Genomic DNA, 26,638 nt, shown 5'->3' with positions numbered 1-26,638 from the left:
CTGCATGCGTACAGCAACCGTGTGTGAAAAGCGGTCAATAAAGAGATGCTGAAAAGCGTGTTCATGGAAACATCGTCGGGTCTGCCGTGATATGTTTACAGTGGGATTTCTGCTCCTGAACCTCTGCGCACAGCGTCTGCAAATCGGGGCTGTACGAAGTCACTTTCATCTTTACACAGGACTGTAAGCTGTCATCTGTGAGGCGTGAGCGGTGTTTGTTTTTAACATAGTTCACGGTGGAGAACAGCTGCTGACATAATGTGGATCCGAAGATCGATAATTAGCCTACCTGGGGTTGAAAGTCTCGATAAAGGCACGGCGTTTCGGCGGGTATATCGGCTTCCGCAAGTGTGACGCTTATTTTGAGCGATCAAAAACTAATAGAATATAATTTTATATTTATATTTCAATATCACAGTAATCTTCCAATTTAGAACTACAAGTTAAAAAAAGAACTAACATAAATAAAATACACTTCAGCTAATTACTTAAAAAAAATAATTTATTTTCCCAAACCATGCGGAGCCGCACTAAAAGGACTAAAGAGCCGCATGCGGCTCCGGAGGCGCAGGTTGCCGACCTGACCGTTGTGTCATGGTCTTTAATTGTATTCAGTTTCAGACCAGTCAGAATACATCATCGTTCTTAATTTATCTCGAAATGAGTGCTATTGATGCTGGCAAGGTCATTGATTTCCATTTGAGAACTGACAATCTGTGATTCACAGTGAGCCAAAGAAAAAGCTCTAATTTGTGATAAATATGAACTTTATCCCTTTATACTGAATGAATAACATCCAATGTTTACTGTCATCTTACAGCTTTGCTGTTATCTAACCAGTGTAGGTGCTTAGAAAGATATTTACCTTAATCATCCCATAAATGTTGTGCTTATCTGAAAAACCTATTAATATGATCTCCATTTAAAAAAAAATGCTGAATAAAAAAAAATTTAAACCAGAAAAACATTTCATCTACATAGAAGAAACAACTTTTTTTTGCTGACATTAAAAAAGTGAAGTTAGTCTTAAGATTTAAAGTTAGCAGCCAGCACAGAATGCTCATTAAAATTAAACCTGAAGGGAAGAGGAAAGAGAAAAATGTAGTCAGTAGTGTGATGACTTTAAATATTTTATTAACATTTTTGGCATATTTATCTGATTGCTTTAAGAGACGACAAAAAAATACAAAAAAGTGAATTCGATATGAAAGAAGAACATATATAAGAAGGGATGTGAGGGCAGGATAGGTCTGTTGCAACAGCTCCTGCTAGGCATGGTCACCAAAATGGTTTACAGTACAGGCTGATGTGACAGTATGCTAAACGTTATGTCAGCACACAAGTAGCAGCAATGGAGCATAATTAAATATTTGCTGACCAAAAAGAAACAAAAACATCTGGGATGCACAAGATCCATAAGAAGTTTCTGCCTAAAAACATCTACACGAATCAATTCCAACACCCGCATGGAGGCACTTGTTTGATATCTAAAGGTGATCAATATTCTACTGTAAGGTGTTTTGACTTCACTGATTGACGGTGCAACTGCAGCTGATAAAAAGACTTAATTTACAGAACCGGAGATAAAATTAAAAACTTTAAATGGTGGAGTTATCAGCAAATGAAGACCCACTGCCATATTTTTATGAACATCTCACAACCTGTAACACAAATGCACCGTCTTCTGCTACAACTTAACTATCGGCAGAGGAAATGCAGAGATTTCTTAACAAAAGACTTTTGTAATAGATTATAGTGGAAAATAATGTGACGCAAGAAAAAAAGGGTGAACATGAAAACGTTTGGCTGAATTCAAAGTACAGCCCAAGATAACATCACTGCAGAAAAAAAAAGACAACATATCATTTTCAAATTTGATTTTCAAATATACCTGAGAGCAGCAAGTAGTATTACAGTATGGCTTCTTTTTACACATTCAGATCTGTAGGCCAACAGTCCAACTAGTGAGAAATTCACTTTATGCAAATATAAGGCCTTAATTCTTGCCCTGACAGAGTTTGATAACTGAGAATTGCTCTTCAGAGTTTTCCTTTGGAGACATTTGATATGCATTTCTAAAACACTTAATGATGATCCATAGAAAACACACTCAATATGAGGATTACATAATTTTTTCCCCCCTGAAAACATCAGAAGGCTCCAATGAGTTTGGCATTTCTTTTCATTGATATAAACATCTGTGATTTTCTTGGTTGGTTGATGGAAAAAAGTAAAGAACATGTATGTAGTTACACTTTGACACCAAGCACTCAAGCATTCAAGGGAAGTGAATAAACAGGACTATGGACCTCATACTGTCACCCAAATCTATTTGAGCTTCTTCCTCTCACATGGTTTCGATTTTAATCATAGCAGATTTTCAAAAAAGGTAAACAGCACAGAGAGTTACAGAACATTTCTGCTTATTTAAACAGCTTTCAAAAACACAGCAATTAAAGGCCATTAAACAGTTTTGATGTAATTTCAACAAATTGCTATTAAATTTAATTATCTCATAACTGTCAAAGCATGTGGCTTGAACCGTTTCCACAAAATAGGCTGTAATGACTCCATGTCAGAACAAGCACATATACCTACAAGGAATGGAGCAGCTAGTTTTTCCTGTAAACTCACTGTTCATTTAGTGCACAGCTGTTTCTTTGGAAGACTTTCTGAGGATTTTCTTTCTAAACTGCGACTCTCACCACTGAGTGTCAGTAATTCACTGTAAGTAGGAAGAAGCAGCAGAGCTGTGAGGATAAGCTCAGGATGGCTGCAGGCTGTGAGAGTGCCATTTGCTGACATGCATTACTGCTGATAAGTAATAGGGTTCATTTGTTAGCTCATGCTCTTTCTGGACTTGCACATTCATTATTCTGTTGAGCCTCTTTTTGACATTTTATGCCCTTTTTTAACTTTAAGATGTTTATGTATTATTGCTACAGCATTACTCCATATTCCTAAAAAATCTCAGATTATTTTAACAATTTTTTAAAATATAAAATTTAAAAAAAAGCTATTTTTTAGGCACATATTTAATATTAACTCATAATTCTTATAAAAGGTTTTGCCAGCATATTAACTTATTCTTCCAGCACGAGGGAGCCACACTCAGCTTCTACACTGGAATGACTTTTCCGGGAACATTCTGGAATTTGTTGATTTTTACCATCGGATCTCCAAAATGCACAGAAGCTCATTCCGTTGTCCTTGCTCTAATCTCACCATTCAGCTCTCATTTCCTCCACCCTGCTCATCCACTGAGGGGGTGCAGGTCCACTCTGACCTTCTCCCCAGTGCTCATCATGCCAATGGTAGGATAGAAGCCTCCTACAGGTAAGGCCACTTCCCTCCGGCCCACCACTTTTCCATTCCGGGTGAAGAACACCTGAACAACAAAGAAAATATATAAAGACTATCTGCTGGGAAGATGGCATATACAGTACTGTGCAAAAGTTTTGAGCCACCCCTTATTTCTTTATATTTTGCTTCCATATGAGCCAGACTTTATTGCAGTTTCTTAAAGTGCTCTCCAGGCTTTCCAGAGTCTTTCAAAGTTTTTCTGCTTTTTCTACTCTTATTCACTCTAGTCCTTGCACCTCACCATTTTCAGACAAGTTCAAGCAATAAAAAAGTGACCCTAACTCAAGGGATGAACCAGGGTTGTGCCTACACATAACAGATAGCTTAGAAAATAAATAGTTTCAAATGGTATCTTTTTGCACAAGAAAACTCTCACAAAAACACAACTTTTGCTCCCATTTTAGTTGAATCTACATAAAAATGCCAAAGATAACACAGTCTAACAGACATAAAATTGTATATTTGCATTTTTGTACCTACAGTGTTGTTCCCAAAGTGCCATTAGCTGAAAACTTGGCATATGCACTGTGTGTAGTGTTTACTTAAAAAAATGAGCAGATTGTAGAGGATTAAAAAGGAAATAGCAGGTCTAAAAAATATCTACAGCAGATGACCAGTGTCTGAAAGTCAAGTCCTTAAGAAATAGGGGGGAAAAATCCAGTAAAGACCTGACACAGGACCTGAGAGATGCATCTGACCCTTCAACTGATCCATCTACTGTTCACTGAAACCTCAACAGAAACAGTCTCAGTGGAAGGGTCGCTGTCAAGAAGCCATTCTTAAGGAAGGGAAAAGGCTGGGGTATGCCAAATTACACAAGAACTGGACTGAAAATCGGTGGCAACAGGTCTGAAGGAGTGATGAATCCAGATCATTTTTCAGCATGATAATGATCCCAAACACACTGCCAATGCAGTAAAAGCATACCGGGACAGAAAAAACACACAGTGGAACACTATCAGTCACCCCACAGCCTGGACCTCGACATTACTGAAGCAGTGTGGGATCATCAAAAGGCAGCCAAGATCCAAAGAAGAGCTTTGAATGTCCTTGAAGAAGCCTGGAGAAGTATTCCTGAAGATTACTGAATGATAAGAAAGCTGTCTAAGAGTGCAGTAAAAGGGGACCAAATACTGACTTTCAAACTCATCAAAACTGTATAAATTCTGTTTTTTCCTTATATACTGTAAATTCATTTATGGCTTTATTGTTTTAATAAACTGCTGCACCTGTTTCCCATTTTCCTATTATAACGTAAAGAAATGATTCGAATTTCCACACTGTGAAAGGATCTCACCATGACCTTCCTCCCCTCTAAATCTTCTCCCTCATCCTCATCCTCATCTTCATTGTTTGCATACAAATCATTGTGAACCTCAAAGGGCTTAGCAACCCCATCGAAGTCCCAGTCGTCGATCTCATCTGAAAGTACCCAGTAAGAAAGAAAGTCAGAGGCTGCACGTGTGAAGGCACTTTGAAAAACGTGCGAACAATATAAACACGTTCACCTCCGCCATCAATGCTGAAGTCACGCGGAAACATGATGCCGCAGCCCATGATGTCCCCTTCAAGGCAGCGCGGCCCAAACGGGTCCCCGACCCCACTGCCGTGGAACAACTTCCCATCATCTATGAAGAACAACAAGGGATCTGATTACAACTTTATTCCACATTAACAAGAGTATTACATAATAAAGAAACAAATGCCGATATCAAGATATAAAACAACATCTCTCATCTGCCAACATGTAACAGTGAACAGTGTAAAGAAATATCCATCATTCATTTTCCAAAGAAGTGATTCTGGACAAACACACGGCCACTCCAGCAAGCAATTTAGAGTTTCCATTTGACCTGATCTGCATGATTTAGACTGTGGGAGGAAATCAGAGCAACCAGAGGAAACAGACATAGACATAAGGGAGACCATGCACCGATTACACTGAAACAATGTCACTCTGAAGTTTACATCTTTTCCCAAGTGCTGGGAGTAAAATAGAGCTACTCAGGAATCAATCAGAAACATTACGTTAATGCAACTTAAAGCAATGATCAGTAATAATAACCATTCAGCCCTTTTTAAGATCGCTGGAAACATTTGTTTGGTGCCATTTTCTGTGTCACTGATGGCAACACAATGATTGTGTCCACTACAAAAAACATTGTGACAATGGGACTCAAACATGGGCTTGATTGGAGTTCAGACAGTGACACCTAATCATCCACCATCAGGATCAGACTGAGCACTCTCACCTGCATGATAAGCTATGGACCCTCTGCTCCAACCCGGATGTCTGTTTTTTGGATAGTCCTGAAAATCAAAAAAGAAATTAGCTGTGGCTGATGATGGAATAAATTACTGCTAGGCTGATTGTTTTATTATATACATTTATTTCTCTAAGATGGGATGCTTATCATGACTTTTTTAGACATAATAGATGTCCTAAAGGTGCTGTTCAGAGATGCCCAGCAGAACTCTTGTACTGTTTACAATTATTCAAAGCTGCGAGGGATTCTTTTACCTGAAATAAAACCAGCCTAACGCTGATTTTCTAGGTCTATGTTTAGCCTAAATTTAGGTGGTTAAAGTATCCGCACAAAGCCACGTACACAGAGCACTGGAGTGATTGTGTGCACAGTCACAGGTAGAGAAATCGCACGTTGCAGTGAAGAAGATAAGACTGGAACAATACCACAGGCAAGTAAATAGCAGACAGTGACACCAAAAGGAATGCACTATAAACAAGTGTTCCTTTATCCAACATAAGCAATGATTGAGCAACTAGTAACTTAAGCATTTGTTACCTTGAGATAGAGAGAGAGAGAGAGAAAGAGAGACCCTTGTTTTGATTTTTGCAGCAAGAGGTAATACTTCCCATCAGCAGACTGATGCATCTCGCAGGAGATGACGGGGGATGGAACTTAACCTCAGGAATGACCGTTTGATGGATTTATAATGCTCCACTAAAACCGCAGACACACTGAGAAAAACAATTCCTGGAAAACAATCAGCACAATGACAGAGCTCTATTCTCCACGACGTCTGACCCGAGGGCACGGCGTGCCCACACACAGTAACTAACAGCAGTGGAGTGAGGGGGAGCTTAACGTCAAGGGTGTCTGCAACAGCAATCCATTACCTCCCAAGCTGAGAGCACTATCCCAGCTGGCAAAGCAGTGGTGCGATTATGAAGAGTGACGCTCAATCAATTAGCGTCCAATAACTAAGAACAGCGAGCACGAGCGAGCTGGCGGAGAACAACGACATCTGAGCCAAACTTCATTTCATATCACTCATTCAAACGATGCAATTGCTGCAGCCTGAGCAATTATTACGGTGTTTTATTTGTATTAAACAGGATGTGCACAGAGTTCACATGAGGCCAGAGGCAATTTGTTTTATCGCTGATGTGTAAATATTTAACAGATCTAATGTAGTTTCAAAACACAGGACATCATTTTCCACTTATGTAGGATTGACTCCACATAAATGATCCTGGATGGATGGATGGATGGATGGATGGATGGATGGATGGATGGATGTATAGATAGATAGATAGATAGATAGATAGATAGATAGATAGATAGATAGATAGATAGATAGATAGATAGATAGATAGATAGATAGATAGATAGATAAGCCAGAGGAACTTGTGCAATCATTTTTTGCTAATCTACAATGATTGACTATTTGGAAATATAGAAGAAGTAGGACTAACTTTCCTATTCAGGAGGGCAGTCAGTAAACATGTTAGCATGCATATGGAACAACCTTCTATGGAAAACCAGATGTAGCGGTAAAATGAGACAATATTTATTCTGTTGTTAGCTTTTCCTCTTTCGGCCATCCATCACTTAGACTGGAAACAGTGAGAGCAGTGGGGCAAATGAGGGAGAGCGATGACGAGGTGTTAGAGGGGCAAAGAGAAGTTTTCTTTACTGACAGATAACCACGGTGTGTGTATAGTAAATTAACCCTTGTATCAATGTCAGTGACATGTGATCATTATCGTGATGACTGTAACGAGGAGCCTCTTACCCTGCGTGCCAGCCCCAGTGCAATATAACACTTCTCTCCAGCATCTGTGATCTCCAGCTCATAGTAGTGGAAGCGTGTGTTTAGAGGCCGACGGGCTTGAGCCAAGCCCACATCCACGATGCTCTTCCCTTTCCCTACGTACTCCAGCAGCTGCAGACATGACCCATCAGACATGTTAAACATGCACAGCTAGTAGGAGAAGTCATATAATATTACATGCAGACATTACTTTGAAAACAGTATCAAGATGAATCTGATTAGGTAGCAAGGTACTTTATACCTTTAAATATGAAAAATGTGTCTATAGGTAATTTTAAAGGATAAAATAAACATGAAGTTGTATTTCACTCTTATACATAAATCCCCAAGCACCTAAACACAATTTCTGTCAATTCACCACATTCAGGATTTGGTGCTACAGCTGACTAGAGGCGAGTTACATTATCAAGCTTCCCTAGTGCTGCAGTTACATTATGTTTAAGCACATGGCATTATCTCAGAATCGAGTAACTAAAGTCCTGCCAGATTTCCAACGTAACTTCTGTTCTGCTAATCTCAAAAACACAGTGAGGTCCATATGTTTTTTAAACAAAAGCACAATTTTGGTGCAGACATTTAGATTTGATTCAACAAAAGTTGAATGGCTGTTTGGGAAACAGCCATTTTAATACACAGTCCCTCACTTTAAGATGATAAATATTAATTTAGCATATCAAAGCAACACAATTATGAATACGAGGATTTTTTTTTCGAGGATGAAACTTCTTTGCAGTCTTGGACTGCCAGAAGTCTAGAACCCATGGACCAAATGCTGTTTCCTTTCTTGAAATGCTCTGCCAGGCCTGAACTGCAGCCGCCTCCAGTTGCTGCTTGTTGTCTCTGCATTAAGTTAATACATTTCTTTGCCTTATGAAACTTTTGGGTTACTTCTGCAGTATGGTCATTATCCGTATCCTTCAGAATTGATCCTTTTACTTCTATCAGCAGTCAGATCATCAATAAACACTAGTGGTCCAGTTACACTGGCAGCCATGCATGCCATGCCATAACATTGTCTCTGCTTGTCGACATGACAGATGAGACCGATATCCTCTGGATCATGAGTAGTTTCTCTCCTTCTTCATACATTTTTTTTGTTCCCATAATTCTGGTACAAGCTAATCTTGATTTCATCTGTCTAAAAACTTTTTTCCAGATCTGTGCAGCCTCTTTTAGATGTTTCCTGGCAAAGTCTAATCTGGCCTTCTTGTTCTCTGAGTAACCTTGTTGTAAACCCTCTCTATTTACATTCAAGTGTCTCCTGACTGTAGACTTACGTCCTCGAAAGTGTTCTTCACTTGGCTAGATGTTGTTGTTGTTTTTCTTAAACATGGATATAATTCTGTCATCATGTACTTTAGTTGTCTTTGGTGGCCTTTCAGGCTTTCTGGTGTTGCTGAGCTGGTCATTCCTTCTTTTTAAGAATGTACTGTTGATTTTGGCCTCTCCTGAAGTTTTTTTTTCCCATTTCTCTGCCATCTATTTTGGATTTTCAACCCAACAATGGTCTCCCTCACTTGTGCTGCCATGTCCCTGGACCTTGTATTGAAAATTTCAGAGAACAGATACAAAATGCAAATTCATCTGCGTAATATATTTTGAATATTGAGTGAACAGACTTCACCCGGCCATAAAACGGTTTATCAGTCCAATTACTTTTGTGCCTCTGTAAATGAGGGACCATGTAGAAAATGGTATGGTTAATGCCACATTTTTGCTAAACCCCTTGAATTAAATCTGAAAATCTGCACTTCACAACATCTTGGTTGTTTTGTTTATAACAGTTGTTTGTTACAAAGACCAAAATTACATAACAAAAACGTGTTACTGTCCAAAAACATGGACCTACCTTTACATGAATCACTACTTTCAGAATTTATTGCAAAAGCTTTAGAAGCCTACAGAGGTTACTGAGACTTTCCAAACTAATTTCTCCAATAGTTGAATTTAAACAGCGTTGCTTTAGTCAAGTGGGTGGTCAGTCAAATTGCATGTGTCACTCTGACAGCTTAAAAGACAAAACTAGAGAAAGAAAGTTTATCCGAATGATTATAACCACTACATTATATTTGACTGCTAGTGCAAGCATGTCTGATTCTGCACCAGCTTGATTACAGCTTCTGTTTCAGGTTGCTATAAACATTCGCTAAAGAGAGAGCATGTTTCCATCTAACATTAATGCAAGAAGAAACCAGTGTTACACCAACCAGTCAAGCTAAAGTTCATATCCATATCTAAGACCTTTGACCTTTTGGATATGAAACACTACCACTTATTTTATCTTGGAAATTTTGTTATAATTACTGAGACCAAGTGAACATCTATACCAAACTTCATGAAATTCCCAAAGGGTATTCAGAGCTGGCTGATGGACGAGCTGAAAACTTAACGCTTCGGTTGTCGCTGGTAAAACCCAGGCTGCAACGCTGTGCGTATCTTTCTTTCTATGACAGAAATTAATTTGTCATCTATGCATTTAACTTTCTGGGTACGAAACAGGGGCTGCCCTGTTTCGTACATGCCGCCAAGAAACTCAGCCCTACTAATTTCATTCTCTCTCCACAGGACCAATTAAAATGTCATCAGAGCAGATGAGGACATGTGCACATAATATGACCATCTGAAGATACCTTCATCAGTTAAAAAAGCCAGAAGTGCTCTGCCTAAAATCTCATTAAAAATAAAACAGTTACCCAGTGAACTCCTATTTTTTTTGTCACAACGAACAAGTGGGATTCAATTTTATTATGATGCCATTTTGCATTCTTAAATCTTATCTAATTTATTATTTGTTAAATCAGTATTTACTCCTGATTAATTTCTGGAGAAGTTGAATTTTTTTTGTTCTTCTTTTTTCCCTCACAGCTATCATCTGGATTACAGCTGCTAGTTAATCATTCAGTAACCTATAAATACCTGTGCCGATTTCAGCTCATGACAATATTGAACTTGATGATATAATATTGTTGTGAAAAACGAAAATGAGATTCAAGTAGATAAAGAAACCCAAACATCTGAGGAATTAGTTCTGATTGAATACAATCTTAAAAGTCCTGCGGCGTTCTTACTGATACCACTGGCAATGATCCACTGTTGCTGTTGTCAGTAGCAACAAAATAAAGTGAGTAACAGAATGATACTAACGTGACACATAATACCAACAACTCCATACCTACTGCAGTAAAGCAAAAGCAAGACCCAGCAGCAGACAGACATGTGCCATAGCGGATGTCTGTCTGCGTGCCCACACACAGCCATTCAACTTTTGTTGAATCAAATCTAAATGTCTGCACCAAAATTGTGCCTTTGTATAAAAAACATATGGACCTCACTGTGTTTTTGAGATTAGCAGAACAGAAGTTACGTTGGAAATCTGGCAGGACTTTAGTTACTCGATTCTGAGATAATGCCATGTGCTTAAACATAATCTAACTGCAGCACTAGGGAAGCTTGATAACTGCCCATCTGTATATGGAGATTCACATAGAATGGCTTTAATTTAAGATAAAGGTTGATCATCTCAGTCTTTTATAGTTAGTCTCACTAATGCATGCGCATGTTAACCCATTTAGGTATTTGCTAAACAACATGAAGACATCGCAAGATATTGTTCATATTTTGATTTTTGTGGCTAAAATGAGAAATTACTGTCACTAAATAAAAATGATATGATGCTTTTAGAAGGTGTAAGTACATAAATGCTACAAATGGGTCACTTTATCACACTGACAGGTGGTTGCTAGGCTCTTTGATAACATCTGATATAGATAAGAATATTGAGGGACCTAAGCTGTGCCTGTGTGCTGATTCTGATTGCTCAACTATTGATTGTGTAAGAGAAGTTCACAAACATATATTATAGTCAGACTCTTGGTAGCTAAAAAGTATTGCTATAGACCTAGGATGCATAATCAAAACGATGAATCCTTGCAATGCTGTGTGTGAAATCCTCAAGAGGCTTAGCCTTTTGCCAAAGGACCATAACATTTTTTTTCTTAAAGACCTGTCTGGTTAAATAAATTAAAAAAGAACTTTTAAGTTAAAACGCGTTGTGCTTTTGGCATCCTAGTGCTATCCTTAACTTGTGTTCCTGAAGGTCAGGCTGGCTGTTCATGCTGCAGCTTGCAGGCCCTGCACTTACACAGGAGAGGGCCATGTTTTTAGAAATGATGGATAAACAAATGTGCGGGTGGCATGGAGGTTACTCTAAGAGTGCAGTTTTTGTGTGTATCAACTGCTGAGTCAAACAAAAACATTGCAGCCAAGCAGTCAAGGGGGGGGGGGGGCAAATGTAGAAAGCCAGAGTTGTCATTGAACACCTTGGAGAAAATGTTGCTTATTTTTCTATTGCTTTGTTTCACTTTAGTACTTCTTGTCTTTACAATCTTGAATATTGCAGTCACAATTTCTGTCACAACATCAACGTTTTGGTTGTAATGTGGGTGATGATGCACTAATTCCATCAATGATATTATACATGTGAGCACATTTCTTATGTTAACTCTTTAATTCAAAGCCCCCTTTTAAAGGAATATACAAACACTGAATAAATGGTTTATAGCACAGTATAGTTTAGCTGTACCCAGCCACATGGGCATAAACGTATAGTATTTGTCACCAGTTGCTACAGCTTCTTAAAGGTTTAGAGCCAGTATTTAACCACAAAGTGAAAGTCTTTTGATTTAGAATCTGTTTTGTGAAAGTGTCCTGGGTTAAGAGCATTAACTTGTTTTGTGATGACAGAAGAAACCAGAGATCCTAGAGAAAACCAGAACAAGCCCAGGCGACTATTTGGTAACCACTGAGCCATCGTAATAGTTACAAACAGTTACTGTACTGCTATAAAGCTATGTATTATCCTGTTTGCCTCTATTCATAATAATTAATATTTAGATAAAGGCTTACACCATATAACATTATGTTATATTTTTTAATTGATTCTCTTACTTTAAGAGAATCAATGTTCAGACTCAGATGGTGTCTGAACATGCTGGATCTCGCAAGAGTTAGTTAGGGTTAGAGTCATGATTCTTCCTGATTTAGCAATAACACGATGGACAGTTTGAAAAGATTACCACATCCAGTTCAGCAGAACCAGACAACACTGTATGTTTGATCTACATTTTCTTTTTCCTACATTACTTACAATACAGCTCTGACAGTCTGCTAGAAGATTTTAGTGTATTATGCCATTAGCTGCCAATATAGCTCCAAGCTACTATCCTCAAGAGACATATGAAGCTCCATTCATTTTCTATTCCACACCACCTGATATTTTTCATTATCTACGCTGCTTTGTTGCTCAGTGAAGTGGCTCATGTTAGGCAATTTAGCATCACATCCTCAAGGCCAACCTGTTCCAAAGGACTTACCGTGCCAGTGACCTTGACATCATGGAGACGAGCCCAGTCCTCTTCGTGACTGTCAACTATCATCTGTCCATCATCCTCCTCCATTCCCCATTCAGCATTCAGGTCCAGCAGCACTTCTTCACCTAAAGAGTGCATCCCCACTGCAGGGTAGAGACCATCGGGAGATGCTGGGATCTCCACATTGCCAACCTGAGCACACAATCAGACAGTTTTTAAGAGATTAGCAGCGAGAATATATGAAATCTGTGTAAAGTGATACAAAGGCACTTATGGGGTGCACTACTTACTTCGTGACCATTCTTGGTGAAAAACACTGTTAACTGTCCATCTTCACCATCTAGTGATATTCCACAACCGATTCTGTCACCTCTGCAGCATTTTGGACCAAACTGCTGTCCTACAGTGTTGCCATTATACAGCCTGCAGAGAGACAAAAAGGAGAGGCCATTTACCTCGCTACAGTCACTGTTTCTATCTTTACAAAAAAATAAAAAAAATCAGATGAAAACGCCTTAAGTCATTGATCTAAGGATCTAAGGTACTGCATTATGTGCAACTGTAAAAGTAAGAAGTTGTGTCATAATCTATGTCTCGCTCTCTTTCTCTTTCCAATCATTTACTGTCAAAGCTCAAACAAAAACACACGATATAAAACTGAAAACTAATGATCCAAAAAAATTAAAACATGCTTGTGTACAGCTGATGGCTTTCAGTTCCAGGTCAGCGTGCCCTTGGTAAGTTTTCATCACTTCGCACTTCATTCTTTTGAAGGGAACATACAGGAAACCTTCACAAAGTAGATAACCACACCTGCTCAATAAATCCTGATGTACAGATCGACTATTCTTCGTCCAGTTGCTGAAAGCATTTTATTCTGCTCCTTCAGGCTGTTCCCAAAAGTATTCAAACGAAAGTGCTATGTTTCTGGTTCCTCAATCATGACTGACACATGAGCACACACTGCTAAAAGTGCTTTAATGTGGAGCATATCCATATCATGAATGTAACTGTAAAGAAAATAATTGTCACATACTTGCCATCATCAGCATGGAAAGCCACAGAATTTGGTAGCCAGCCTGGTTGATGATCCAGTTTGTAAAACTGAGGCACCAAACCGACAGCAATCATTCCCCTCACTCCTGTTTCGATTATAGTCACCTGAAAAGACCAAAAGCACTTTTACCATCTATTAAAATCACTTTTTAATGGCATTAAGAAGAAAGTGTGCGGTCCTTCTAGCTGCTCCTAAATCCAAAAGCTTTGAAACAACCTGCAACAGAATCAGTGACTTTTATTAAACTGCTTCCTGCAACACAATGATCTTGTCTTTTTTTAATTGAGAATTATTATCATTACTCATCTTGTACTATATTTCATATTAACTTGTTGAGCTTTGCATTTTTGTGTCCTATATGTTCTTATCTTTAAACTTTATCTTAAACGTGACTTATATTTTTTAGTTTTGTCTTTTTTTTGCCTTTTGAATTTTCAATTCCATTTTCAAATGTGATATAGAAACAAAGTTATTATACTTTGAAATGTAAAGATGCTTTTATAAAAAAAAAAGTGAGACAGTGTTTAGAAGAGCTGCAGTATGAGACCAAGCAGTGAGGTTAAAGGATGCATATGCATATCTTGTCTTATGGTGGCAGTTGGAGGACAAGGCCAATTTAATCACCAAGAAAAAGACACATGTTCACAAATAACCAGGATTTAAGCTAATTCTTGCATAATGTATTATAATGCTGATGACTAAAAGAGATGTTAATGACTAGCATGTTTAGCATGTTAATATTTGTATAATATAATACATGTAAAATATTGTATTTAGAACCAATATGAACCTGGTTCTAATGGAACGTTAGTACTTTTGCGCCAACATAAACATCTTTTGTTTATGAGTCCTTATTTAGTCATAAAGTAAAGAACAGCACTAAAATAAATGCTGATGGATATCTGATCATGTATATCCTGTTGTTATTAATAAATTTTATTCAACGTGGTTTTACCTACTAGTTAAGAGTTTTTAAGTATTTTATCACAGCACAGAAACTGATCTGAAAAACCAACTGCTAGGGTCCTGCAGGTTTGTTTGCCACTACTGCAGATTTTTTACATGCTGTTACATGTTTTATTTTGGACTTGCACTCTTCGTCTTTTCACTTCATAACGTTTCCAAACCAACTTGATCCCAGATCTTTGTACAACCCCACACGATGGTTCAAAGTGAATACTCTTAAGTAACGAGCTGGGCTGCACCACTGTTATGATAACTAAATGGTGACCATATGTCATCATCCCCGGGGAACCCTTAAAGGACACAATGCAACTGGAGCACTGCTGGCAAATCCAGGGCAAAGAGAAAAGGAAACTTTTTAAGTTTTTCCCATGACCTCAGCACTCATCTCCTGAGAGTAAGAAGCAATATTTATTTCTTTTTTTGTTCTACTGGAAAACATGTGGGTGAACCCTAAAATCTGCAATCAGGCCAACAATTAGCATCCACTTAATCATTTCTTAGTTGAAAAGCCCATTTGTGCAAATTGTATTCTTCCTCCTCCAAGGTAACTCCCATACAGTGAGTCACTAGGGTGAAGCACATGAAAGTATCAGTCTTGAGGGCTGGTTACTTTTTCACTCTACGTCAGAGCAAGCAGGATGTGTGTGTGTTGGCAAGTTTGAACATGGCAGATTCTGATACATTCACTGTCCTGGGATTTTTATGTTGTACAGTATGTAGATTACCAGAAAATGTAAAATAAATACAGGGTGCATGACTTGAAATGAGCTGTGACTATTTGAACTATGAACTGATTTGTCAGGGATTAAGTGACTGAATCATCAGACTCAACAGCTCAAAAGTTACCACCGAAACTTAAACACTGAGTATCTGTTTTTCTTTTTTTAAATTACAAAACAAGTATAATGGAGACCCAACTGGGTACTTTTGCTGGTGCTGATTAAAGAAGTTTTCAAGTAAACGATCAGAATCAGAATCTATTGATGCTGACAGTAAAATCTGGCAGCCCTACGAAGAAAGAGGCATTTTGTAGCCTTCGAGTACACAAACATATCCTTAAAAAACTGCATGCTGAAGATGGCAAATACTAGCCTACGTAGTTAGCTAACTTTAGATATATCTTCCCTCATTAGCTGGCAAAACTGACAATCATTTGCTAGAAATGTGAAGTTTGATTCTGCAAATATTTTTCTAGAATACTCACAATAATTTAAAAAATCAGTTTTTTAATTAAATGAAATGACACTAGCTACCTTTAGATAAAGTGAGTTTTCTTCTTTGTAGCATGAATTATGATTAAATGTGATTGCTATCATGTACTGAAGCTTCAAGAACAAATATTTTGAATCATGGGATCTTTCAAGGTCCTCCCTCGATTCAAAAACGTAGGTTCAAAAGAAAAAATGAACCCTCAAGTGAAACCTGGTAAACTGAATGAGCTGTGGCTGAAAATTACAGCTACTGGAAATATGTACAGTGTTGTTTCAAAAACATGCAGGTATGACTTTGAGAATTTGGCTTCAACAGCACAGAATGTAAAAAAACAAAACAAAGGAAAAACCTGCCAAGTGATTCCACAAATCACCACTGCAAGCTGAAACATCTTCGTTTCTCAAAGGCATCATTTTTCCATGAAGTTTCATGATTCATCTCTCATCATGACTCCAAAAACGAAGGGGACCTGCCAAGTCTTCTTGTGTCACACAAAATAAAGAGGGAGTGCCAAGACTGAACTTCCTATTACACAGTTTCAAAATTAAATGTACAAGAAATTAATGTTTGTATTTTTCAGCCACACAGTGACTGTGGATGTTTGATCCTTTGGCAACCACCAAAATGAATCATCCATCCAATCGTCTATCTATCTTCTGCTGATTTTCTGGGTTCGGGTTGTGGGGGCAGCATTATAAACAGAGAAGCCCAGATTTCCCTTTCCCCAGCCACGTCTTCCAGCTCATCCGGGTGGGGACACCCATAGGTGTTCCCAAGCAGGCAAAGAGATATAATCTCGCCAGCGAGTCCTCAGACTGCGCTGTGGGCTCCTTCCAGTAGGTTGTGCTCGAAACACCTCACCTAAGAGACATCCTACTCCAAGCCACTCATGGTGACCAACGACCAAGCTCCTCATAGAAGCTATAGAAACTCTATAGAGTCCAGCCACCCTTAAAGGGAACTCATTCCTGCTGCTAATATCCATAACCTCATTCTTTCAGTCACTACCCAGACAATAGGTGATGGTAGGAATCTAACCCTAACCGATGGGTAAAACACAGCCTCACCTTTACACTCATAATAACACATAATTGATAATCAATTTTTTCTCACCTTTAGGAGTCTGTCTATTCTGTTTAACAGTTCATGCGTCACTCGTGAACTCATAATCTTTTCATATATATATATATTAAAAAACGACTCATTGTTGTAACTCTGCATCATTGTGCTTTGAGCTTTTAGTGTCATCTTGTAGCATTAACACTTGAGAGAGTCGAGACCTGGTAAAGCACCTAGCCACATGACTACACTATTTACAATAAAGCTATCAGATTACAATCACAGGCAACCTCATATGTAAGTAATACTTAATAAAATCCTATGACAATAACAAGGTTTTATTTCTTCTAGCTACTCTTTGTTTAATGTGTGCAATTACACAATTGTGTAGTTGTAGGCTCAGTGTATAAATGAGCAGTTTATAAAATGTGCTGAGAAACACTGTATGTTACTATACAGTGAGTGACAGAAAGCCTTGCTGGCTATAAACTCCCTCTGGTGCTAACAGTCCAACAACAGGTGCAAAGCATGGAAGAGGAAAGCGAAATTTTAATTTTTTTTTACATATTTGAAAAAATGAGAGTTTTAAATATACTGCTGAATATTTTACAAGTGCCTGATGATTAGATTCAGTTACTTTCAGGCTCAGACGGGACCACCATTTCTCTTCGATAACACCACACAAAAGAAGTTCTTCTGTGCACAATCACTTTCATTACTTGAACGTAACTTCCACATCAATTAAACTGCATACTGCAGAATGAACACATAATATATTCAAGTCTTCTAAAACCGCACTGTCATGTGGAAACGGGCCCACAGCTTTTTTATTAACGCTGAACTACAATGACAGCGCAGTAAAAATACATTTAAAACGTTTTTTGTTCAATACCCAATTGGGTTTTGTGAAATGTGAAAACCTCCATTCACAGAGGTCATAACTAAGAGAAGCCTACACCAGAGAAAGTCTACAGAAGTCCTCGATTTAAAAAAACACAAACAGTGAAAACAGTCCAGCTCAGAAATTAAGAGGGTGGCAGAAAACTTGTTGGACTTTCCAACATTACATCATCAACTAATCAACAGTAAGAGTGAACTCACAGCAGTAAGAGTGAACTCACAGCAGGCAATCCACACTGTGCCTGAGCATGTTTAACCCCCCTAAGATCAGTGTGTTTGGCCAGTGTGAGTGTGAGAAAAACTGGGCACAGGTACAGTTCAGTTGGCAGGGAATTAGTGTATGAGCATGGGAATAATAGTTTTAATACAAAGAGCTTGTTAATTTCTAATTAACAGATGTACAGGTAAGGTGAGAGGACAGTGTGTGACCACTTTCAAAAGTCAATTAGAGAGAGAGAGAGCAAGTTTCTGAGACAAATTGAAGCGTACACACACCCGTTTCTTTAGGTGTAGTGTGAGTGTATGACAGCAGACGAGAGGGGAAATCCATGTAATGATGCCTGATGTGAATACACCCAAGAATGGTTCCCAACTGTGGCCATTAAAACCATATAGCTGGTCCCAATTTCAGTTCTTTAATGTGGCAATCAATCCAAGATATCATGGTTATGGACACGTACATTGTGTTGCAGAATAGGCAAGACAAGTGAAAACAGCCGAGGTTACAAAAATGATCACAATGGTGTTTTAAGTAAACGCATAAGTTGGTGCACTTACTTCAAAATAGCGGTTTCTTTTCGACAGTGGCCTGGCCGCCACAAAGCAGCCAACTTCATCTGAATTCCCATGATACCTACAAAGAGATCCGTAATAATCAGCACTTAAGTGAAATCGGATGCCAAATCAGTAGAAAGTTCTCTTCCATCTCCCAAAGTGGCATTGCTTTTACCTGAGTACGTCACCATCTCTCAACATCCTTTTGAGTCTCTCCCGGTAACGCACAGCTCGCACCTCACGAATTTCTCGTATTCGCCTCCTCCAGTTTAGAAAGCGATAATGAAGGTTTATGTCGTCCATGTCTGAAAACCATCACAATCTAGAACACAAAGAGCACATCTGAGATAAAATAATTGGTTTTAAAACACCAAAAGTTACTGTAAAAGTGGACCACTCCACCAAATTATGAACAAGAAGTGTTTTTACGCGGACTCTATCGTCTACAAGGCACAGAGGTTTAGTTACTATATAACTGACATGAGTTTATGAGGAAAAATTAAATATAAATGCAGTCACCAAAAGTATAAGTTTGGGAAATTCAGGGGCAGCACAGGACCTCCTTAATAAAACAGTAATGATTTCTGACCACAATATTGTGCAATCAAACAATACGAAGGACTTGGGTTTGATCCTCAGGCCAAACCCTTCCTGTGAGGAGACTCTGTTTTTCTGTTCACATTTAATCCTACTTTCCAAAGACAAGCAAAGGCCTGGACAGGGACTTCACCCTGCCAACAGGCACGAACGTGAGCCCCCCCCATTGTGTTGGCCCGTGACGGACAGGTTTTTCCCATGGGCGACCTACACGCTAACCGAACTGGGGCTGACTCAAGAATAGACTGTCTCATCTCAAGATTCCCATGAATACATGACTCCCAGATTCACTTTGTCTCTTGCTCACTTTTCTTTATTACGTGCTGATAATATAAAGGCAAATCACTTACTAGTAAAAGGATGCGAGTACACATATTTTTTCCTAAACTATACTTTATTCTTATAATATTCAGATTACTATCAAACAAGACAAAAAACTGAAACTGAAAAGCTTAAAAAGCAGGAGGTGAAACAGAAAGTTTTGTATTATAAATGACAAATAGATTTGCACTTCACCTGTTAGTTACCCAATCGGCGGATGTCTCAGGTCTACCTCGGTGATACTACTTTCTAATATTATAAGAATATTATAAGAATATTATAAGAAAGTAATATTATCAAGTCTATAATCAAAGCCGTGCCGACTCACGTGACATTACACACAAAGTTATATTTTTCTTTTTTGAAATTCAAATTCACCCTTTACTACAGAGGTATATTTGTCGTGAACGGTGATGTGGATATTTTCTTTTCACTGAGTCAGAGGTGGGTCATTATACAGACATGCGCAGAGTTGAAAAAGTCTAAAAATGCTGCCATACACTACTGAAACCTTTGTAAAATACGAGTACTATCATGCGTATAATATATATGCGTGCGTTTTTTTGTTTTTGTTTTGCCAAAGAAAATAAATATGAAAGCCGTAAGGTCGTACTATCACTTTGTTTCCTGCCTTTTAAACACTACGATTTACTAATTTACGAGCCTTCCCCAAACACGACACTGCATTTCCCAAACTACAGACAGGACTCTGTTGGCCGGCTAGCTGCTTCAGCGCCACAACATTATCTCGCTTTGTGGCTGATTATATGACGTAAACATGGATACAATAGAGTTTATACCCACACTATTCAAATTCCTCCTGTCTTATAATGATTCCTTACTGTTTTATAACTTGTAACGCGTCGTTCTTCGGCTTTTCTTCCAATTTTAAGGAGGTGAACTATTCCACTTTATGCCAAGCCAGCGCTGTCGGAAGTCCCGCCTCCTCGACCAATCAAACGTGAGGATGAATACGGACAGAAATATTTAACCTGCGCAGTGCCGTGAGACAGCGATGCCGTTTGTAGTTTTTTTAATTTTTCCCCTTTTGATTTTACAGTTTGCGTTTTTTACGTCTACATCCAACTCTCTTTGCATATGATAAGAAAAGAAGTAGCGTGACCGACTCAACAATACTTTAAAAATAAAATAAAATATATGTTTTATTTTATAAATGGCTGGTTTTGTTTTATTTGACCAGGTAGGTAATTATTTTGCTCCTAGGAACGAACTCTGATGCGGAAGTATTGGTTTTAGAGCATATAAAACGATGTTGTTACCATTAGGACTGCATTCACCGACATGAGGAAAAAAGGTTGAAATAATCTGGATGCATCATCCAGATAAGGAAATCCCAGAAAGTTGGACGTTGCGTAACGCACGTATGGACTGAACCTTCCGGAATAGGTTGAAAAGATTAGGCTGAGTACCCTGCTGAACATTCCCCTGCAGATACAAGTGGTCCTTGATTTATATATATATATATATATATATATATATATATATATATATATATATATATATATATATATTATAAAATCAAAATACAATATATATTATTGTCTAAGGAGCTTGGAAAGAAAAGCATCTGGACTTCTTTTAGTTTCTTGAAACTTCTCATCTGAGAAGCTTCTTCAGATCTAAGAGCAATTGGTGGAGAATCCCAGATTTTTAAGCCCTATTGGGAGTGTACCTAAGAGGGTCTGGGACCCTGGTAATTCTTAGTTTTAAATTGAATTTATTTTTATTCCACGTATTTATGAATTTAGTTATACATATTTCATTTTCACTTTGTAACAGATATTTTAATCTAGTGGATTAGTGGCTCTGTGGTGTAATAGTCAACACATTCACCAAGATTCCCAATCCATTCGAACCTCAGGGGTTCAAAAGCTCCTAGTGCTCACATAAAGTCCCAAGTAGTCCCAAGGCTGGATAAATAGGAGGGTTGTATTAGGAAGTTCCTCTGGCATAAAATCCGTGCCAAATCAAACATGTGGATCCATCCGCTTTGGCAACCCTTTGGGAAATAAGGGAGCAGCTGAAAGTACCTTATTGATCTCTTTTTTGGATTATTTTCTTGATTTTGAAATTTCAAGCAAAACACTGCATCCCCCTCACAGCTTCTTATGAAGTTGAACCTCAGTTTGCGAGCTGGTTTACAGTTGTATAAACCGGCATGGAAAAAAATTGACATAAACACTGAACTTAAGAGTAAGTTTGCTTCTGCTGGGGAAAATGAAAGCAGAAACCTACAAGTCCTAGCAACCATGAGATAAACGTATCAATTTTATGGCAAAATACTTTGATCCTGTCCTTTAATTTCATGTGTTTGTGATTCACAAATGCGGAATTTACAGGGCGGGACTTTTAGCTCGTGGCTATTGATGTCTTAGTCATCTTGCCTTCAGCGGCACTCCTTCAACCTCCCGGTGTCAATCAGTGTCAGCTTCAGCCCTGAGAATCTGTAAACACACTCTGAGAACACACTGTCGATTTAGCAGATAGCGTTTAAAAAAAAAAAAAGTAGTGACAATATCAGTAAAAAGGTTGGAAGTGTTGGAGTGCCAAAATGCTTTTACTGTTGTTAACAGAGAAAAACTTCTATTATTTGGAGTGTTTTTTGAGGCTATAAAGCCAGATTGATTCCTTGTTTTAAACTATTTTTACTTATTTTTATTATTTTTTATATTCAAATCATTTTAATATTAAATTCTGCTAGAGATTTGAATGCCATTGAAAACCGTGGTGTAATAAAACTAAATTTATGCTGCAGAAAATAAAGTGTCTTTTTCATCTTTTAGCCATACCATGATTGACTGGCCATAATAAAGCAGCACCTCCGTAAAAATATGACGATGATAAATGATCCTCTAAGTGGGGAAAAGGCAGAGCAATGGTGTAGCAAACGCAGCATCACTTGTGATTTATGTCAATGTAGAAAACATAGCTATCCAGTGGCATGACAGGCAACAAATGGCATGAGCGTGCGTGAGCACGTGTATGTGTCAGAGACAAGTCAAATGGGGTGTGCTCAGCTGTGTGGAAATGAGAGGAAAGCTAACATTCTCCATCACGTATCCCTCCCATACCTTTCCTCTTTAAAAGCTGCTGTCAGTGGCGTCTGTCAGCTGCATTATCACTTGCTGCTCTCAGCTGGAGCAAATTATCCAAAACTGGGAACAGAGTTAGAAAAGGGAATCTTGGAACCGTTTATTACTGCTACGAGGCTGCACTGGAACCATTTATTAGCAGACAACTTTTAGTGTAAGATGTTGCTGTGTTTAAACATCCTGGTGCTGCTCCTCCTGCAGCTGGCTTGTTCAAGCCCACTGACCACACCGTCCAGAGGATGTCCTACCTGCAGAGGAAAGCACTCAAAGAGGCAGCCATCTGTAGAGGTAAATGCCACAACTTTGGCTCTTGGAGAGCCGTGTGGCGTCTACACTCTGAGCTGCGCCCACGGTCTGCGTTGTGCACCTCCAGACGATGAGCCAAAGCCCCTGCGTGCCCTGCTGGAAGGCAGAGGAGTCTGCAGTAATGCCAGTAGCACCAGCCCGACTAAACCGGTCCACGTTGCTGGTAAGTTTCAGCTTACTTTTTGTACCTGGGAGAAGATATGATTTAACCAGTGAGAGAGAAACATTATGGATTTAGGAGTAATTGAATACTTATTATTATTATTTTGCTATTGTTGGCTGAGATACAATCTTAAATATCACATTTATCTCGAAAGTTAAATGCTTTTAACTCACTGCTTTTCAGGTTATTATCATGTTATAATGGAAATTGGAGTATGACTAGAGAAATCAACATGTGTTACCAAGCAAAAGATCTCAAAATGTGTGAAATCTTCCTCAATTTAATGGTATAAATGCTAAAATTTTAAAAAACTGATGTTCTTGTTTGTTTTTATTTGCTTTCATACACTAGAAAGTACACCTACTGAGGATCCAGATGAGGTAAAAACGCTCATCCTGTACTGTATATCTATGTTTAAAAAACAAAACAAAAAGAGCACATGACTGACAGTGAATTAAAGTAGGCACTACATATATCTGGTTAACTCTGTTCCTTCCCTCAGGCTCCATGCCGTCAGCTGCTAACGACAATCATCGAAGGTCTTAATGCCCATTTATTTACGTCAAACCATGATATCTACATGCCCAACTGTGACAAGCGTGGTTTCTTCAGAAAGAAGCAGGTGAGTCTCCAAATTAGATGATTTATAGGAAAAAGGGCTGATCTCACATTGACTCTATAGAGACCAGACATCTTTGCATTTAACTCTTTATTATGTCTGTTGTGTTTGCGGCAGTGTTGGTCATCTCGAGGTGGGCGGCGAGGAAAGTGTTGGTGTGTTGACAAGAACGGCATGCCCCTGTCTACGAACACTAAACAGAAGGGTGGTCTGAGCTGTTAAATGCAATGAGGAGGCTGAAGCTTCAGTCCCTGTGTGAGATTACGATGAAGGCACACCAGACGGAGCGTAAAGGGACCGAACACAGTGCCTCTTATGTGACTGTGCGCCAGCAGAGAGAAGGACATCACTATTACAAGGCTGTTTAACAATCAGGTGAAACTTTAGTGTCCATGCGCCCTCTGCTGAACACATTAAAACTTTATTGGTTTGATGTCCTTTCACGTTAACCCTCATAACACGCGGCCATTTAAAAATGCTGTTTGCTTTTGAAGGGAAACCCCATTTGTTTTCATCCTAACATGAAACTGATTCTAAGTATTGTAAATGACAGCTATTGATTATTGGATTGATTAACCATAAATCAGTTATGATTTTTTTTTTCTTGAAAAGAATATCTATGTAAGCATAGAGAGGCACATTTTCGGCATCCAGCAGTGGCACATCGTGTTATTAATGCAAGTTTAGAATTTTAAAAGACTGACTGATCACTAGAAAAAAACTCTTTTCCAATTATAGCTAAAACCTCCAGGGCTGATTAAAGAAGCAATAAATTTGGTTAGGTGAGTGTCTGAGGAATCAGCCTCAGTGGCTATAATGGTTCAATTATATTCTCAAAGTGGAGAAAAACAAAATAATTTTATCCCGAAACACTTTGTTATTAGGAATGAGTCCTGCACACTGGTGTATACCAGCTTTTACTCCCTTTTTCTCCTCTTCCTCTCTAATCAGCTCAGAAGAAAGTCTTTTTTTCCCATTTTGACACCCAGTCGAACCCACAAAATCAGTTATTTAAGGTCATTTAACTTCATAAATTTCTCAATCCAAACAATAAGTTTAGAAAATATGGTCTGTCTTTTTTTTTTAAATTTGTTTTTGTATCTTTTCAGTGTATTTATATATATTTTCCATATTTTTTTAAACTTTGAAACCACTGTAATTGTACAACTATCAATGCTGTAAAATATCTCAACATGTAATCCTATTTATGTTACTTTGGATATGATATTCTATTTATGTTAACACTGATAGCGCCATTAGTGATTAAGGACTTGGGGGCATTTTTAATTTTCAAGACTGATATACGGCGAAACACAGTATTACAAAAATAAATGTAAGATTTTTATTGGTTATTATATTAAAGATTTTTAAAATAAAACATGTTTTAGTTTTTAAATTTATCTGGCCCTTTAAACAGGAAGTCTCAGCTCTTTAGTCTAGTGGTTCCTGCAACCACAATGGAAAGAATATTATGATTTGCTGCAACAAGGGTGTCAAACATGTGGTCTGGAGGCCCGAACTGGCCCGTGGAATGGTCCAATACGGTCCACCTGGTGGTTTTGTGAAGTGTAAAAATTACAGCTCCCACTGTAATTTGCACCAGAAAGTACTGTATTACAAGTCTTAGTGGTTAACAACCAAGCAGGAAGCATAGGGTTGCACTGGCCCCACAATGCTTATGCATGTTGTTTATTCTGACACTATCACCTGAATGTCACAGCAGAGATCACTGAAGCTGAGGTCACTAATATTCAAACTTGTCCAAGATTTTTAGTAGACCCACATATTGTACCAATCTGAAAGTACCATCACTTCGTTCTCGAGTTATCGTGTTCACAAAGTTGGGTATCCATGCCATCTGCCCTGACGTCTTAAAGGAGTATGGCCATTCTCCTCTGACCTCTGAAATATATAAAGCATTTTCACCCAGATAACAGTCATTCAAAACCATTCTCTGTAAACCTTGTTTGGGAAAATATCAGTAGATCAGCAGCTTCTGAAATAACCAGACTAGCCTGTCCGGCACCAGCAACCATGCAAATGTTCAAGTCCCTTAAATCATCTTTCTTCTCCATTCTGCTCAGTTTGAACTTCTGCAGGTCATACAGGCCATGTCTACACACTCAAATGCCATGGTAATGCCATGACATATTTGCACGTACAGGTGTACCTAACAAAGTGGCACAGGCTCAGCATGACCCACTGAATTCTACATCAGTTTCTCACTATTGTATTTATTTATGATAAAATATTCTGATGAGCCTGACCACACCGCACTGAGTAAGATAGATGAATGACATTAACATGTGAATACAAAATGCATATATTCTTCTTTAGAGTATTTTTGAATAAAAAAACAAACAAACAAAAAACTGATGCAATTTAAAATTATTTAAGTAAATGGAAACAAAACACATTTCCCTCACAGCATGTGCTATTATAAACATAAATTGCTACATTTTAAAGGTCACAAACAAACAAACATATATATATATATATATATATATATATATATATATATATATATATATATATATATATATATATATATATATACATATATATATATATGTGTGTGTAAGAAGCCTAATTATAATTAACAAATCACCACTAAGAGCTGTAATAATAGAGGTGGGCCAGCAGAATATGATGGATACTTTGTTTCTATAGATTCCAGGTCTCCAGAAGAAACCACATACATTAAAAAATACACTTCTCTCCCCTACATACAAGTTAAAAGTT

The 26,638-nt window shown here is 38.2% G+C and overlaps 2 protein-coding genes across 3 annotated transcripts; one reads left to right on the top strand and one right to left on the bottom strand.

Annotated features, from left to right (window-relative positions):
* Positions 1–1,114: 1,114 nt before the first annotated feature.
* LOC146386961 (SPRY domain-containing protein 3-like) lies at positions 1,115–20,636 on the bottom strand. Its single transcript, XM_084928208.1, has 11 exons — positions 20,538–20,636; positions 18,953–19,099; positions 18,781–18,856; positions 13,846–13,970; positions 13,100–13,232; positions 12,813–13,001; positions 7,402–7,551; positions 5,616–5,673; positions 4,872–4,991; positions 4,661–4,785; positions 1,115–3,388 (listed from the first exon to the last, which is right to left on the bottom strand). Exons 2-11 carry the CDS (start codon positions 19,078–19,080, stop codon positions 3,254–3,256), a joined length of 1,239 nt encoding a protein of 412 aa, XP_084784334.1. The 5' UTR covers positions 19,081–19,099; positions 20,538–20,636; the 3' UTR covers positions 1,115–3,253.
* A 2,157-nt stretch (positions 20,637–22,793) lies between these two features.
* Positions 22,794–25,037, top strand: LOC146386960 (insulin-like growth factor-binding protein 6). Of its 2 annotated transcripts, none has more exons than XM_084928210.1 (4): positions 22,794–23,277; positions 23,629–23,657; positions 23,780–23,899; positions 24,014–25,037. In XM_084928210.1, the coding sequence occupies exons 1-4, from the start codon at positions 22,968–22,970 to the stop codon at positions 24,116–24,118; spliced, it is 564 nt and encodes a 187-aa protein (XP_084784336.1). In that variant the 5' UTR covers positions 22,794–22,967; the 3' UTR covers positions 24,119–25,037. The 2 variants fall into 2 exon arrangements, with proteins under 2 accessions (XP_084784336.1, XP_084784335.1); XM_084928209.1 differs by having other exon boundaries at positions 22,794–23,287; positions 23,633–23,657.
* Positions 25,038–26,638: the final 1,601 nt, after the last annotated feature.

The sequence above is a fragment of the Perissodus microlepis genome, chromosome 5 (assembly GCF_051167445.1).
Source record: "Perissodus microlepis isolate ML-2025 ecotype Zambia chromosome 5, ASM5116744v1, whole genome shotgun sequence".
NCBI classification, from domain to species: Eukaryota; Metazoa; Chordata; class Actinopteri; order Cichliformes; family Cichlidae; genus Perissodus; species Perissodus microlepis.
Note: the sequence above shows the minus strand (reverse complement) of the source record. Positions and strands in the feature narration are given on the sequence as shown.

What these genes read in the sequence shown, in the direction of transcription:
- LOC146386961 (XM_084928208.1), bottom strand. Translation starts at nt 19,080, where the DNA reads ATGGACGACATAAACCTTCATTATCGCTTTCTAAACTGGAGGAGGCGA. An exon ending in AGAGATGGTGACGTACTCAG is followed by an intron (nt 18,857 to 18,952) that starts GTAAAAGCAATG and finishes ATCTCTTTGTAG; the next exon opens with GTATCATGGGAATTCAGATG. An exon ending in ATGTCAAGGTCACTGGCACG is followed by an intron (nt 7,552 to 12,812) that starts GTAAGTCCTTTG and finishes TCATGTCTGCAG; the next exon opens with CTGCTGGAGTACGTAGGGAA.
- LOC146386960 (XM_084928209.1), top strand. Translation starts at nt 22,968, where the DNA reads ATGTTGCTGTGTTTAAACATCCTGGTGCTGCTCCTCCTGCAGCTGGCT. An exon ending in CACGTTGCTGGTAAGTTTCA is followed by an intron (nt 23,288 to 23,632) that starts GCTTACTTTTTG and finishes TACACTAGAAAG; the next exon opens with TACACCTACTGAGGATCCAG. An exon ending in CTACTGAGGATCCAGATGAG is followed by an intron (nt 23,658 to 23,779) that starts GTAAAAACGCTC and finishes TCCTTCCCTCAG; the next exon opens with GCTCCATGCCGTCAGCTGCT.